We start from the raw sequence: 15,339 nt of genomic DNA on the forward strand, positions 1-15,339 counted from the left end.
GGGACGATGACAGCGTTTTCCACTGCTGGGTCCCAAGGGAGAACCCGACCGAAATGGTGCCTCCGTTACAGGACGGCCTGCAGCTGTGAAGGCACACAAGGGCTGAAGGGCTGAGGGTAAGACTGGCATTCACGCCATTCTTGCTCATCACTAAAACACGCTGACACTTAAGGCGGACGAACACAATCAAACATGGTGGATAAAGTTTGAAACCTAATGGGCCTTAGGGTCTGGTTCACATAATCTATCATTGTCTGTATGGATGAGGTTGGCCTCGAGTACAGCTTTTAAGCCGGAAGAAAAAAAAGACTATGGAGGTGAAGGGTTAGGTAATTTCTCCATGTGATGCTAGGATGTGTTTAAAAGAACATGTGTGCTTGTGACGAATAAAGAGGGAGAAAACAGTTAACTGCTATCCTGGAGAACCAACAAGGTGATCGGCACCCTGACATGAATGAATGAATTAATGAATATATACTTTATTAATCCCCAAGGGGAAATTTTGTTGTCGTCATCAGCAGCTCACATGTTGCTGGCAGAAACATCTGCATTTCTTTTCTTCTTTTTTGTAAAACCATGGCTGCCCGAAGAGCATCATGGGATAGAACGAACTATCGGAGAGCAACAGTGGTGAGTTATGGGTGTAGTGGAGACCGGTGGCCGAGCCCAGTGTTATCCAGCACCAGAGGAATGAGACAGCTGAAAGAGCCCTCGCCCCGCCGCACCACAAACAGAGCCTTGTTGGCTGAGCGCTGAGGCCACATGGCAGTACGGTGAAAGACCTGCCGACAGCTGGAGGGACAGGAAGATGCCATGGAAACAGAGGGGGCAGCCGTGTGAGGCTTGAGTTGGGGGTGAAAGTGCTACCCTGAAAGTCAGGAAACAGAAGTCGAAAAAGAAAAAACGTTGTGACAGGCAACTCCAGTGTGAATAGGTGAAACTTCAATGTAGGGGAAATGACACTAACAAAAAACACCAACCTCTTTGTTTCAATTCAGCAAATATGCATAAATAAGGCCTGAACCAGAACTGAAGTTCTCCTGAACTGATGTCACAATCGCACCATCTCTAGTTATGTCTTCAGGATCATGGGACTGAGATCACGTGATTTTGGACATTCAAATAAATCAGAGAGCTTTAATTAATTTAAACACTCTGGACTGGCGTTAAAGGGCAATTGCCGTTTCAGGAAAACTACACTGCCACTTTTAAGAAATCTTAGATTTTTCAGTTTCTAATTCACCTTTATGCAGAACCCACACACTAGCTCTGAAGGAGTATGCGTTCTGTAAAACACTGTGTATTGTGAGGTCTAGCTCCTGAACAGCACTGCTGAGAGTTGGGATTTCAGTCATTCAGGCATAAGAACCAGATCACAGTTGCGTATCAAATCACATTTTGAAACGGAGAGAGAGAGAGACTGAGCGAGAGATTGCTCAGTCTGTTTTATGTTTATCGTTAAATGTTTTGCAACTCCCGCCAGGACAAATTCCTTGTATATGTAAACATACTTGGCAATAAATGGTTCTGATTCTGAGATACAGTTGTACATTTTCTAGTCAAAATGGGGCTCCTATGGTCTTATAAAATGCGGTTGGGAAGGAAAATAAACATAAAAGCTTCGGATAGTGAATACAAAGATATCACATTATCAATAAAGCTTATAAAATTGATAACAATATATACCTTATGTACAGTCAATGTTAGTCAATACAAGTAAGGAGTTGTTTGACACTTACTGCAGATTATGACATGATTTCTTTTCTTTCAAAAAAGTTTCCAAGTAATTTGAAAATAACCTCTGAATGCTTAGTCACCATTACATCATCATTAACAATTAGGATACAATTAGAGGTAGCAGCGGATTTGGGATCTCTTTTTTTTCCTTTATAACGTTTCAACATTGTTCCTTCTCATTTTTGCTTACGTGGCATTGCGTGCTTGAATCAGAATCTTCATTTTCATCTTCAAAAACCTGCCTGACAGCCTGCTTTAAATACTCACGCACCCATGAGTGCACTTCAAGTGGTTTTCAACAGACACCAGTGTCGTGACACTCACATACACACACACACTCGCACACTCACACTCGCTACGGCCACACGTCCACACTGTTATACACACACACACTCATATACACACTGTGCCTGGCTCTCCCATCACCTGTATTCTTTCATATATTTTTGTCTTTAAATCACAGTCTTTTCTTCCTTTTTCCTTAAAAACCTTTTGGGTCTGGAAGGGTTATGTTGCTGGTTTAGAGCCGCAGAGTTCACCAGGTAGAGGATTACAGGGTCTGGGGCGAGAGGATCTTCGGAGTTGTTTATCAAATTGTCCCGTTGTGCCTCCTCTCTGGCTCCAGCCGTGATCCTCAGTTCTACTATGGCCCTAAATCACTGTCCTGCTGCATCCCCAAGCTTTTGTATGTACGACCAACTTCTTTATAACACTGATTAATAACCTCTCACTGGGACACCCCTCCCATGATCCTCCTCTCCTGCCAATGTCCCACGTCTTCTACAAAGGCACTGCAGTACTGCACAATGTAGAGTAGCCTGGCGGCTGACGAGGAAGCTCACTGCAGTCGGTGTCTGCCTGTGCAAATTCAGGACTGGTAAAAGTGGTGGTAGTGGTGATGGTGTTCATGGTGGTGGTGATGCTCATGCCGCTGCACCATTTGTGCCAGCCCCCCCTCGTACAGCAGCACACTGGGCAGGTCCCGCACCTGCTCCTTCTCCACCACTGGTCCCGGAGCCAGAGAGCCCAAGGCCCTGTAGCCCTGGCTTTCCTTGGACCGCTGCTTGTGCTTGCGGTAGGGGGCTGTGGACTGGTGAGGGGGGGTCTGGCTGGGTAGCGCCGTGGGAGGAGGGACCCCTCGGCTCCGCATCACCCTGGCACTGATTTGCGCAGGAGGTATGCGGCTGTGGGTCTTGGGAGAACGGATGGCATGTTTCCCCGAGTCTTGGCCTCGCGTGCGGGCCGTGTGGAGGCTGACGGGAGCCACAGTGTCCACAACAGTCTGTAAGCGGCGGTGGTGGGAATGGGAGTGGCCATTTTCTGGTTCATGGGAGCGGGAGCGAGTCTGGTTGGATGAGCGGGTCTGAGGCTCGACTTTTGTCGGCTCTGGGGTGGGCGCTGCAGAGAAAGCAGAATAAAGCAGAATAAATGACAAACTTCTAGGTTGAAGAGAAACAAAAACAATTATGTCACAGGACTTGTCAAAATGCACTCAATACTCTTGAAAAAAGGAAGAAAAATAACCCATTACATGCAAATGATCATGCCAACAGTCCACTAATGAAGATTTAGTAAAAAAAAAAAGCTCCACAATAAGATTCTGGCAGCTTTACTTCTGGTTCTTTCTTTATGCGGATAACCCTGGCTCAATGTGACAGAGAGCAGATCTCTGTTAGCACTTTTCTAACAAGACCAACATTAAAATAATCACTTGTCATCACTGACCGTCAGATCAAGGCTGCTGCTTATTAGACCTAATATTTCACTTCACAACAGCCCTTTATGTTGATGGGCTGTAGCCTTGAACACTTGATGTATTGTGCTTGCCTGAGCCCAGATGTTTGTACTGGCTGGAAGTTCACCTAATGGCTCCAAGCAGGTGCCGCAGTAATGAGGGCCCCTGGATGCAGCTTCAAAGGGCCACGGCCTGCATTTCTCCCTCCCCTCTCCCCCTCTAAAGCCCTGGCCCCGGTCCACTCACCGGCTCCGAAGCGGGATGTGTAGTTTTCGATGCCTGCCAGGTCCAAGTAGTGGTTCCTGCGTTCCAGGTTCTCATCCACGCAGTGGCGCTGGCAGCCGGGCTGGGTGTGGTGGTCACTGTGGTGGCGCCTGTGGACACAAGCGGCACCTCTCATTAGGTCGCAGTTTGGGACAGAGAGGTTCAGTATGATAGTGTTTGGAGAAAGTAAAACAAGTGTTCCTTATGATCAGGCAGTAGCACAGTAATTGTTAGAGAAGTGAGATTGTGACTGAAAAAAATCTCAGGTTTAAACCTCAAATGGCAGGATTTGAAAAGTGCAGTGAGAGGGAAGACTCCCTTGTACTGTTCGCTCCTCATCAGTACAGTGGAGGTACATTTGAGCAAAGCTAATTAAAGAGTAGAGGACAACTGCAGCTCCCAAGTGTGAATCCTTCCTCAAACAACCACTGCCACTCGCCACTTTGAACGTTTTTTTTTTTTTTTAAGTGAACGTTATAATCAGTCATATAATGAAAAACATGATAACAATGAGTTTCAAATTCTCCTTGTCCTTCTTGCAGACACCACAAACTTCAACAATAGAGAGCGGCTTGTTCAGGGGAGGTGGGGTTTTTTACCTTAGGAGTGCTCGAGTCTTCTTGTCCATACTCTTGGGGTCTTCTATGCACTTGTCATTTTTCTCCCTGGGGTGGGACATGTCTGTGTATGAAAGACACAAGGCTATTATCAAAGAGAGCTACACAGAGCAGTCACACACACACACACACACACACAAACACACACATGACAACAGTCACACAAGCCTCAGAAGAAAGCAACCTTTGTTTTGGGGTTTTACTTTGAAGATCTATAGAAAAGGAAAACAACAATGCTTCATTTATTCTATTTTCAACTCCCAGCCTCTTATAAGGAATGGAATGAAGAAAAAAAACAAGAAAAAAAAACCATGCAGACTTCAGAAATTGTTTATTAAGGACTCGAGATCTGATGCAGTTTCAAATTAGCATGAAGGCAACCGGCGATATTTTCAAAGCTTGCTCCGTGTTGAAGGATATTTATAGCCGAAACAATAGGACGCGAACACACAGGAATATATACTTTTTGAGATATTTTTCCCTGACTACTTGTTTACCAAGTCGTCAGTGAGAAAAGTTAAGTTGAACGTAGCTATATTTTCCCGGCAGCTCTGAAAAGGGGGGAGGAAGAGAGGGGAGAAGAGAGGAAAAGAGGGAACTTTGGAGAAAAGAAAAATGGCTGCGGTTATCAAAAGGACTCGGCACATCTCTTAAGGTTTCTTTCAGAGTATTTGAAGGCGCTGAGGGAGGGGGCCCTCTCTTAGCTCTGTCACTCCCCCCATCATTAAAAATGAACCCCATTGAGTGGGAGAGATGGAGCGGCGCCGAAACTGCAAGGAACAAAGCTCTGACAGGCCTAAAGCAGCCGCCTTTCTGCATGACAACAAACACATATCTGGGTGAGCTGACAGCAGGCAACACAAGAGGGACCCAAAAACGCCCTCTCTTCCCCCCCTCCCTCGCCCACCGCGTTAACGGCAGCTTTACCTGCCGCACCCTGCGTGCAACTCCTCCACCGCTGGCTGGAGTCGGGAGCCACCGACAGCTTGACCCGCAACGTCTTGCTGCTGCTGGGAGAATGGTTGACGGAGGCGTCCACGACCTCATAGATGGTGTGCAGCAGGCTAGTGATGTCCTGTAGGACAGAGGAGGTGGAGGCGATTTTACACACGGCATCCATTTAAGAGCAATCATTTTATCAATGCGTATTAATCAGAAGATAGAGAAAATAGGTCACATAGAAGATTGTTTTTATCACCCTACTGTTTGAATTCAATATTCTGCAGCTTTGTGCATTAACACTCTGTATCATAAGTCATGCTAGCTAGGAATTTAAAGAAGTGACTGAGTGAAGAGAACAGAGAAAACTCAATGATGTCAGTTGTTTTAGTTCAGCTTTCCAAGTTGAAGCCATCAGACACGGTGTAAAGACAAGTTATAAATTCATGAAAAGAAACGTCTTGGCGGCAGCAGAGGAGGCTGACTGAGATGGCAGGCCTGATGCGACTCGTGTTCCGGCTGTGTGAGCGCTACACTTTCTCTATTTAATTCCTTGGTGTCTCTTAAATGACTGAAATTACGTCTGCATAGCGAGCAACTCCTGTCTCCACCTTATTGGTGGAGACAGGAGACAAAAGCATGTGTACACAAACTCAACCACACGTAAGCACACATTCGCATTTAAAAAAAAGGGGACGTCACGCTGATTTTAGAAAGAGGTAACGGGCCATATTTGGACAGCTTCATTTGCACATAAAGTAATGCAGTCTCTTGTGTCTGTTTAGAAGCTAGATTTTTGCATTGATGAGTGTTTTTGTGCACCATACTGAGATAATGACTCCCTCTTGGGTGCAAGCAAGTGTGCTGGATCTTTTCAGACCAAACCAGAATCCTAATTGTCCTTTAAAAATGCCCCCTGGTAGTGATGCGAAATGAAATGACATGACTCATACAATTTCTCAAAGCTCATTAGTGTTTTACTTTGGATGGTAACACAGTTTCACCATAAGAGCACCTTTTACAGAACTGCTGAGAATTAAGTCGACGGCACACAAATCATTTTCACTCACTATCGCACTTTGAATCAGAAGAAAAGGGACTACTATGAATTCTTCAGGGACCGGTTCCATATACTGGTTTCAGACATAGACGCACTATAAGAAAAAAGTCAAATGAAATAAAATAAAAGCTTCCTGTGTCATTTTTGGTTTCCTTTCTCTTTTTTTTATTTGCGTGAAGGAATAAAAAGAAAAAAGAAGAAAAGTTGCAGAAGAAAGCTTTTCTCTCCCCCTTCCAACCGCCGTCTGCCGTCTCATGAGCCATGGAGCCACAGGCGATGCCAAAAAAACTGCACAGCCAACCGCACTGAGGACAGCTCAAGTCTCTCTTTGCGCCGTTTCAAGTTGTTCTCAAAAAACACGGGCCTTTCTGGATGTTCCCTCAGATCTGTACCAGGCAGACGCAAGCCACAAGGTACCTCGCAGGAGCAGAGACGTCTCTGGATTTGGTTCTTAGCAGTGAGATTGGGTTTGAGGCTTGTGACTTCTATCCTCTCTTTTTTTTTTTTTTTTTGGGGTGTGGCGATACCAGAATAGAGCAGAATTTAAGATTTACAGGGAAGTTATTGATCCACTCTCACACCCAAAAGGGGGGTGTTTTGTCGCTGTGAGATGCTGACCACATGCATTTTGCAACAATTACAATCTGCCTATTGAGACATGTTTGAGTCATATCATTTTTTTTTTGTTAATGCCGGATAAGGTCTTAAAAGCCTCATTGTACGTCATTATACCTTGTTTATTACATCTATTTATTAGTTAATTTAATAGTTTTTCCCCCCAGGTAAATCAATATTATTACCTCTCTGGTGACTTTGCCATTGTTGTCGAAGTCGTAGAGGGTGAAGGTCCACTCCTGTCGGTTATCCTCCTCCACGGAGACGGCACACTCCAACTCCTTAAAACAGAGCAGCACAGAACTATCAGTATCATCCGGCATGTACATGCGTGTATGAGCGTGTTTTGCCATTGCCCTAGTTTCATCCAAAGGGGAGGTAATAAACGTCCTGTTCGGTGTCGACACTCACTTCAAACTGAAGCTGTTTCTGTGGCCCCGCGAGGGATTGGCTGTCCCTCGCCTGCATCTTCCCCTCCACACAGCAGCTGTCTGTCTTCTCTGGGGGTAAAGCCACTGCAATCACACACACACACACACACACACACACACACACACACACACACACACAGAAAGAGAGACACACACACACGCGCAAAGATAAAAGAGAGAGCCTGAGGATGGAAACGTTGGGTGCAGTCATAACCTGAGGATATGTCGTCGCCTTCAAGTGTTCCTTGTAAGCTCCTACTTCCGAGTTTGGCAGCTGCAATTAAGATGTGTCGCATATTCAAGTGCTCCTGGTTGGAAATAAACCCACACAGCCAAACTCTTCCGTTTTTGTATCACTGCTTTTATTCTGAAATCTGTATTTTAATATTTATTTTAAAAAAAACAGGTATGCTAGTTAAGTATACTACACAAATATGTCCTCATGGCCGTACAGGCTCTGCAAATTAGAGCTTCTAGTTAAAATGTTGTTTGGTTGCGCAAATGCACTGAGCTAGTATGATGTATTTACGGTATTTATGATAATACTCAAAATGTGGCGGAAAATGTAAGACCAGTTTGGCTCAAAATGTGCTCTTTGGAGCTGATTGACCTAAATTGGTCTTCAAGTTGCCTCTACCAGTCCTGAAAACACACGTGTGGCAACCGTTTTTGATTATATTGCACGGTTTTATGTCAGGTAGCGAGATCCTTATTGCATCATTTCAGAGAGCCAAAGTACTGCTGAAACAAAACACTGATATCAAGACTGGAACTGGAACCCAAGATGTCAATCCAATAGAAACAGGAAAACATTTTGAAACTGTGAAAGAATTATTTCTCCAATGGCAAAAGCTCTTCCATCAACCACAAATGCAATAACAGTTTTTCAGCTTTTAGCTGCAGTATATATTTAACCCAAGGGGTTCCCGCTGAGTGGTGGTGTCAAACATAAAAAACTAAATGACATAACATGTCTTAAACATGATAGAATATTTGGATATAAATGGCGGATCAGAAACAGCATGTGAACATGAAAAGGCTCACGGGGGACCCATGGGAGCTTTAAGGAATGACATTCACCGTAAATTACCATCCAGACATGCAGTAAAGGCAGAAAGTCCAGCGGGAGAACTAATCCATCATATGCACTTAAACTGATGCTCAGATCCACCTGTGTGGAGCCTGACAACATGTACTGTACCATACAAGTCAATGATTGTTTCCCTGTACTACAATTTACGACACCAATGTCCCAGACAGGATTCATTGACAAATGTTAATACTCCTTTTAACACTAAATCAACGAGCCTGAAGACATTAAGTTTGCATCGACGCTGGGCTTTTCACGGCCCGCCCTGTTGGGAAATCAGCGAGCGATGTTCCTCTATAGCAGTGATTCTCAACTGGTGGGTCGCGACCCACATTCCTCTATATAGGCTGAGCGAATCATTGGAACTAGGTCACATAGGGGTTAATTCAACATTATGTTAACGTCTGGGGCCACAGTTAATGGTGATATATATTTTTTTTTGGGGGGGGGTCCACTATATTGTAAGAAAGTACACCATGGTGTACATATATAACACAACTGTCCCTGTCTGGTTCGATATTTTTGTTTCAGCGATGGGTGCTGGCCCAGACCTGATGCTACCAGATATCCTTCTCCGCTTTGAAAACTAGCCTTTGTTTGAGACACGAGACCGCAGGAAACACACAACATGTAAACTGAGATTTGGGAGGCGTACATGCCGGCTCCTTCACGAGGCTTTACGAGTTGCTTCATCCTCATATATACACGTTTGTTTTTTCGTAGAGGCTTGTCACAGCCAGCCTCTACTCAGCCACAGCCCCTCTATGTTTTTACCTCGAGTCATTTTGCTTTGCAAGAGCATCAGCTCCGCTCCCCTCATCCAATCACAGTCCTGCGGGCTACACACACACACACACACACACACACACACACACACACACACACACACACACACACACACACACACACACACACACACACACTTTCTCTCTCCACCCTCCCCATCTCCTCTCTGCTCTGCCACACTTTGAAGTTCCGTTCTCAAACCTTTTGGAAGAAGATCAGACCGGCTGTAAAACAGAATCACTAATTAATTAAGCCAAGTCAAATCTGAAACACTGTTTGTTTGCTCGCCAACGAAGCAGACACAACAGCCCAATTTCTTTCCTCCTGATCCAAAGCAGATCAAAGCGGACCTGTCTCATCCCTGGGTAGGGGAAAATGCCAGAAATGAAAGGCATCATCCCAGGGAGCTTTTACCAACTTTTTGGAGACGAGCAGCATTTGGGGTCCCGCTGTTTGATCATCTGAGGTGCTCAAAGGGAACATTGTGTGCGAGGGCAAATCTGTTCCGTAGCAGGCTCAATATGGTGGTGAGATGCTTATCTCGGAGCTAATGAAATGCCGGGAGGAGTAACAGTAATCTGCTATCACCCCCCCCACCACAGACATAAGCCGACTCTTTATGAGAGGAGCTCAGCCAGGGGATTGGCTGCACATCAGATCTGAGGGGCAAGACGAGGGCAGACGAGGCAGGCACCCTCCAAGCCAAGCCTGTTTTTTTCAGTAGCCATGCAACACACACGTGCATGCATTCACTCATACACAGAAACGGAGGCAGGTCTGGAGATCCAATCACTCCCAGCTTAGCTAGTGTGACTGTATTGCACGTAGCTGGGCCTGTCCACCTCCTCGTACATTGGGACAGCTCAGTGTCGGGCACTGAAGGGATTTTGGGATGGCCTTCGAGGTGATCGCGACATCGTCTCGTCCTTCAGAGGCCACCACTGAAGTACTCATTAGCAAGGCACTTAATCATCCAGCGGTCTTGTTCAGCCACTAGACTGTGCTGGGTAGCGCACATGTGAACAAATCTAATCTGAACAAAGATGCTGATGGTGAGTTTCTTCAGCAAACTTTTCCCTGGTTAACAAAAGGTTAAAAGAACTTAATAAAAAGCCCATGTAGGATATTCTTCTTGCATGCTGGCAGTAACGATGTAACGTAACCTAAAGACACTTTCATCATTGAGCCCTTCTTCCCTCCTTTGTAATTTTTGCAGGCAAGTCCTTTTTTTAATACCAAGTGCTTCCTTAAAGCCAGAGGAAAGAAGGCTTTTGTTGTCTTATCATCTCACTGTTTTCTCCTTCATTTTCACCTAACTTGTCCTTGTTACATGTGGACAACAGATCAGATCACTGCACTAAACGCAGTTTGTGCAGGGGGCATCACAAATGTCTTTATTTGGGTACTTTAAGTGGGCCAGAGGTACAAAATGGCATGTCATTATTACAAATTAAACTGAAGAACCGCTTTGTGAACAAATTGTTTTCATTAGAGGACAATAACACAGTAATTGTAAATCACAGTCAGAAAAAAAAGTGTTAGAAAAGTGTTCAGAAAGCTGCAGCTGATTCAGAACGCTGCAGCTCGAGTCCTCACTAAGACCAGGAAAGTGGATCACATCACTCCAGTTCTGAGGTCTTTGCACTGGCTCCCTGTCAAACAAAGAATTGACTTTAAAATCCTGCTGCTGGTATATAAAGCACTGAATGGTTTAGGGCCTAAGTATGTTTGTGATCTGCTGCTACCTCATGAACCATCCCGGCCACTCAGGTCGTCTGGGACGGGTCTACTTTCTGTTCCAAGAGTCAGAACTAAACATGGAGAAGCAGCGTTCAGCTTTTCTGCTCCACATATCTGGAACAAGGTCCCTGAAAGCTGCAGGTCTGCTGAGACCCTCAGCTCCTTTAAGTCCACATTGAAGACTTTTCTGTTTGCTGCTGCCTTTAATTGAACCAGATTCAATTACTGCATCTCACTACTGCATTTTATTTCTTAAACTGCACTGCAACTTTTATTTTTTATGTTGCTTTTTCTACTTTTATTTTGCTTTTTGACTGTTTTAATGTTTTCTTAACTGTTTTTAAATCTGCATTATGTTTTGATGCTTTTAATGGTTTTATGTGAAGCACTTTGAATCGCCTTGTTGTTGAAATGTGCTATACAAATAAACTTGCCTTGCCTTGCCTTGCCTACCATTTTCCTGAGGGTGAATTTTAGCTTGCTGGTGTGAATAAAAAAAAAATAATACAAAAACGATCAGTTGATTAACCTCAACTACTAAAATCTACACGGCAAAGTATGGGAAGCAAAACTGTGTCACATTCTTCCTGACTGGGATCTCATTTTAGCCCACTTCAAAGTTCTGGTATTGTCACATTGCTCCACCCACAAACATGACAGTTGCCTCTACGTGCTAGTTGACACTGAAGGAGTTTGTAAATTAAACATGATGTATTGAATTCTTTAGATGTCTGTTGTGGAAAGATCCACCAACAGTCTGTATGAGTATGTTTTTTTTAAAGCAAAATTATTTGGTCCTTCGTCTTTTGAATCACTGAGAATGAACGGAGCAACGAGTTCCAATTAGCAACATCTGTCTTGAAGGGAGGACAACCTCGGCCCAATGATTGGAACTCATTTCGTACTCCATTTATCAGTTGTGTTATGTCTTGTCTCTCTATTTAGTCTATTTTCCAGTGACGCAGAGCTGAAATAAAAGTACAAAAAATGTTTGCCACTCTTCCAAATACTCGTTCAGCTCTCCATTTCTGCCTCAGCCTCACGTCCGATTCTGTCTTTAAATGGGAGGGAGAGACTCTCTTCCTGGATCTCTTAATCCAGGATCACATCACAAAACATGAAGGAATTGAGGCACTTTGCAGAGCACCACTGGGGGAGGGGTGGATGAAAGATGGAGGTGGAGAGGCGGGAGGGAAAGTAAAGAGGACCTCATCAGCACATTGTTGGGGCTTAGAGAATGGGTGTGGAGCAGAGGGGAACAACTGCACAAAAAAAGAACCACACAAGTACCTGGAGGGATGTTATAAACTGTTTTTTTGCAGGTTTTCATTCAGATCTATATAAAGGGGACAAAAATCAGTGGAATGTGCTGGTGTAGCCTTTGGTGATGGGCCTACCTTCCAAACGGTAGTGTTCATCACCGATCCTCTCTGCACATGCTTCATCAATGGCCTCCTGGAAAGAGAAATACACAGAACAAGACACATAAATCACGATTTCAAGTCATATAATGGAGAAGCATCATATTTTTGTCACGTAAAAACAAACTTCTTTAACGATGCGAATCCACAGCACAGCTTTCCAACACACAGTGACATGCCCGGATCAAAATTACAGCGTTCATACATCTATTTATGAACAAAGATTGACAACTGTGCTCTGAGCTTAAACAACAGCGGAAAGTTTAGGAGGATGGTAATTGCAGGACTGAAGCAAACTGAGCATTAAGACTGGCATTCAGAAATGAGTCTATGAAGGAAGCGTCTCAATCGCAGCTGACGGCACTGCAGGATTCTGAGAAGAGGGCTGGTAGTAGGGCTATTTCAGTGGCGGGCTATCATTGCAGCGATGCGTTCAGAGACTTGTTTTGATCCAGGACTGTTTTCACCCGCGCCCCTTCTCCTGGCAGCCCTGTCTGTTAGTGCATACCACAGAGGCTGGAGGGACATGCGATCCCCGGGCTTCACTATGGAAAAGTCCAGCTCAGGTATCCATGTGGCATTGCAGTCACCTGGCCCGAAAACCATTACTCAGGGGGTTGAGAAAGGCATGTACATGCACACATTCGTTCGCACAAAGTCGAACGCGCACACACACACACACACACACACACACACACACACACACACACACACACACACACACACACACACACACACACACACACACCAAAACATTTGCATCAATCCAGATAAATTGCTAACAGACTCTGCTGAGAGATTCCTATCAAAAGGAGATGATTAACCTTATTAATAAATAAGTAACTTCATACAATCCTTGGATATGAGTGTAAGATTGTGATTGTGTGTGTGTGTGTGTGTGTGTGTGTGTGTGTGTGTGTGTGTGTGTGTGTCAGAGGCTGTCAGCATGAGAGGGGATTTCTGTGTAATCCTGAGAGGTAGAAGGTCAGATGGTGTGATCCTACCCTCCTCAGACTAGTGCCGGCCGGGCTGCAGCGCTGTGGGTGGCCTCAGGAAGAGAATACAGCGAACCCACAAGACTAACTGGCTGGCTGGCTGGCTGTCGGACTGATGCCCCAAAGCAGGGACCCGGGATGAACCCGTGTTTGTGGTTGGTATGAACGGGTCAACACACGTTCCGATCCGGCTTCACGACCCTGGTCCTGAGCTGGTTTTAATGTGGTCCGCTCAGCTTTGGTATGATGAGGGGAAATCAGTAGTTTCTATGATGATTGCAGGATTACATTAAACTTTCTGTATGCAGGCAATTACGGGTATAAATACAGTAAAAAACTGTCCAAAAGCTCAAGGTGTTTTTGACAAGGTGAACAATAAAGAGATGTATTGTTTATGTGATTGCATTAATTCTCAGCCAGCTAAATTCAATTCATGCTTGGGACTACTTATGGAGCACAGCCAATTAGTTTAACACAGTCAATCTTAATGTATCATTTGTAATGGGCAATTAATTAATGTAAAATGAAAGGTGACTACTTCTATTTCTTTGTAGTGATAAACAAATAAAATAATCATCTAATCAGACACTGGGATAACACCAAATCATGATAGAAAAATATAATTGTTCTCAGGATTTACTGTAGAAGTTTGATACGGTTAAATTTAATTACACAGTAAATATGTACCGATTAAAACAAATAAAAAATACTATAGTCTACTGGTAGATGTTTTAGTGTCTGCTACGAAGTATCAGTTAAGTTTTTGTTCAGAGTTGTGGGATGTGTACTCAAGTGTGCTGAAAAACAATTCAGCCTGCATTGGACCCATTCACCTGAGACGGCTGTCACAGGTGAATTATAGGTTGTCGCTGTTAGCAGAGACTACAGTCTGCCGCACAGTTGTATATTTTACTGCTAAACCATAGAATTATTCAGAATGACATCACATAATTATAAGGCAAAGTTTCTGTTCGTTTAATTTAGTTGTCTGTTCTGTCCATACACACGCTCGTCCTCTCCATCTCAAATTGAACCTAGGTCAGGAGGATGGACCTGAAGGAGGGTCGATGTGGTGCGTTGACCCAGTCAGACGGATCACAGACATGAGTATGTCCATCGGGGATGAGGTATCACACTGTGGTCCCGTCAACACTGGCCTCGGTTTCCACGTAACCGCACAAAAACAATGACATCCCTCCACAATCAACATTCCTCCAATTGCCCACACGTAAAGACACGTACACCACACACACACACACACACACACACACACACACACACACACACACACACACACACACACACACACACACACACACACACACACACACACACACACGATACAGCAGCTCGACTTTACTGTTCTGCTTTTCTGATGAATGATCAAAAAATGATTGAGGGGTTAACCAGGAACGTGAGAAAAAGAGGGAAGAGGAATGTGCTAATTGGTTGTTGTCTGTGGTGATGGATGGGAGTCGTATTATTAGTGCGTGCTAGGGTTACTCTGGGATTTGCTCTGGTCACTGTGAAAAATGAAAATATGTCGTGCTTTTTTTTTACGCCACTCAGACACACAACAGACAACTAAGTCTGCATGTGTTTCATCAACATAAAAAGGGAATATTTGTTTGAGTCTTTGTTCTCAGCTGCTATGGGGATACAACTCTGAACCAAAGACCGAATCCGTCTCTCCAGATAATCGCCATGCTCATCCTTACAATCTGTCGTGATGCAGCCTCTAAAGAGCACTTCCAGACTGACTGACCTGCTGACACTACCACTTTTGAGCTTAACCCTTTAGATTCCGGCTTTGGCAGTGATTGATATGATTGTCCAGTGCCAAAAAAATACGAAAAAATAACATGTAGTTCTAAAAATAAGGAGTGTTTGCTTCTGAGTTTCCTGTGTT

The 15,339-nt window shown here is 44.4% G+C and overlaps 1 protein-coding gene across 1 annotated transcript in view; it reads right to left on the reverse strand.

Annotated features, from left to right (window-relative positions):
* Nucleotides 1–2,605: 2,605 nt before the first annotated feature.
* Nucleotides 2,606–15,339, reverse strand: part of nkd1 (NKD inhibitor of WNT signaling pathway 1) — a gene marked incomplete at both ends in the record, with an annotated part of 29,476 nt that continues 16,742 nt past the window's right edge. The window contains 7 exons of the mRNA XM_079217277.1: nucleotides 2,606–3,135; nucleotides 3,719–3,846; nucleotides 4,336–4,417; nucleotides 5,281–5,428; nucleotides 7,153–7,248; nucleotides 7,379–7,482; nucleotides 12,412–12,469. Coding sequence (XP_079073403.1) covers nucleotides 2,606–3,135; nucleotides 3,719–3,846; nucleotides 4,336–4,417; nucleotides 5,281–5,428; nucleotides 7,153–7,248; nucleotides 7,379–7,482; nucleotides 12,412–12,469 — 1,146 coding nt within the window. The remainder of the gene's footprint in view (nucleotides 3,136–3,718; nucleotides 3,847–4,335; nucleotides 4,418–5,280; nucleotides 5,429–7,152; nucleotides 7,249–7,378; nucleotides 7,483–12,411; nucleotides 12,470–15,339) is intronic.

The sequence above is a fragment of the Taurulus bubalis genome, assembly GCF_910589615.1.
Source record: "Taurulus bubalis genome assembly, chromosome: 4".
NCBI lineage: Eukaryota > Metazoa > Chordata > Actinopteri > Perciformes > Cottidae > Taurulus > Taurulus bubalis.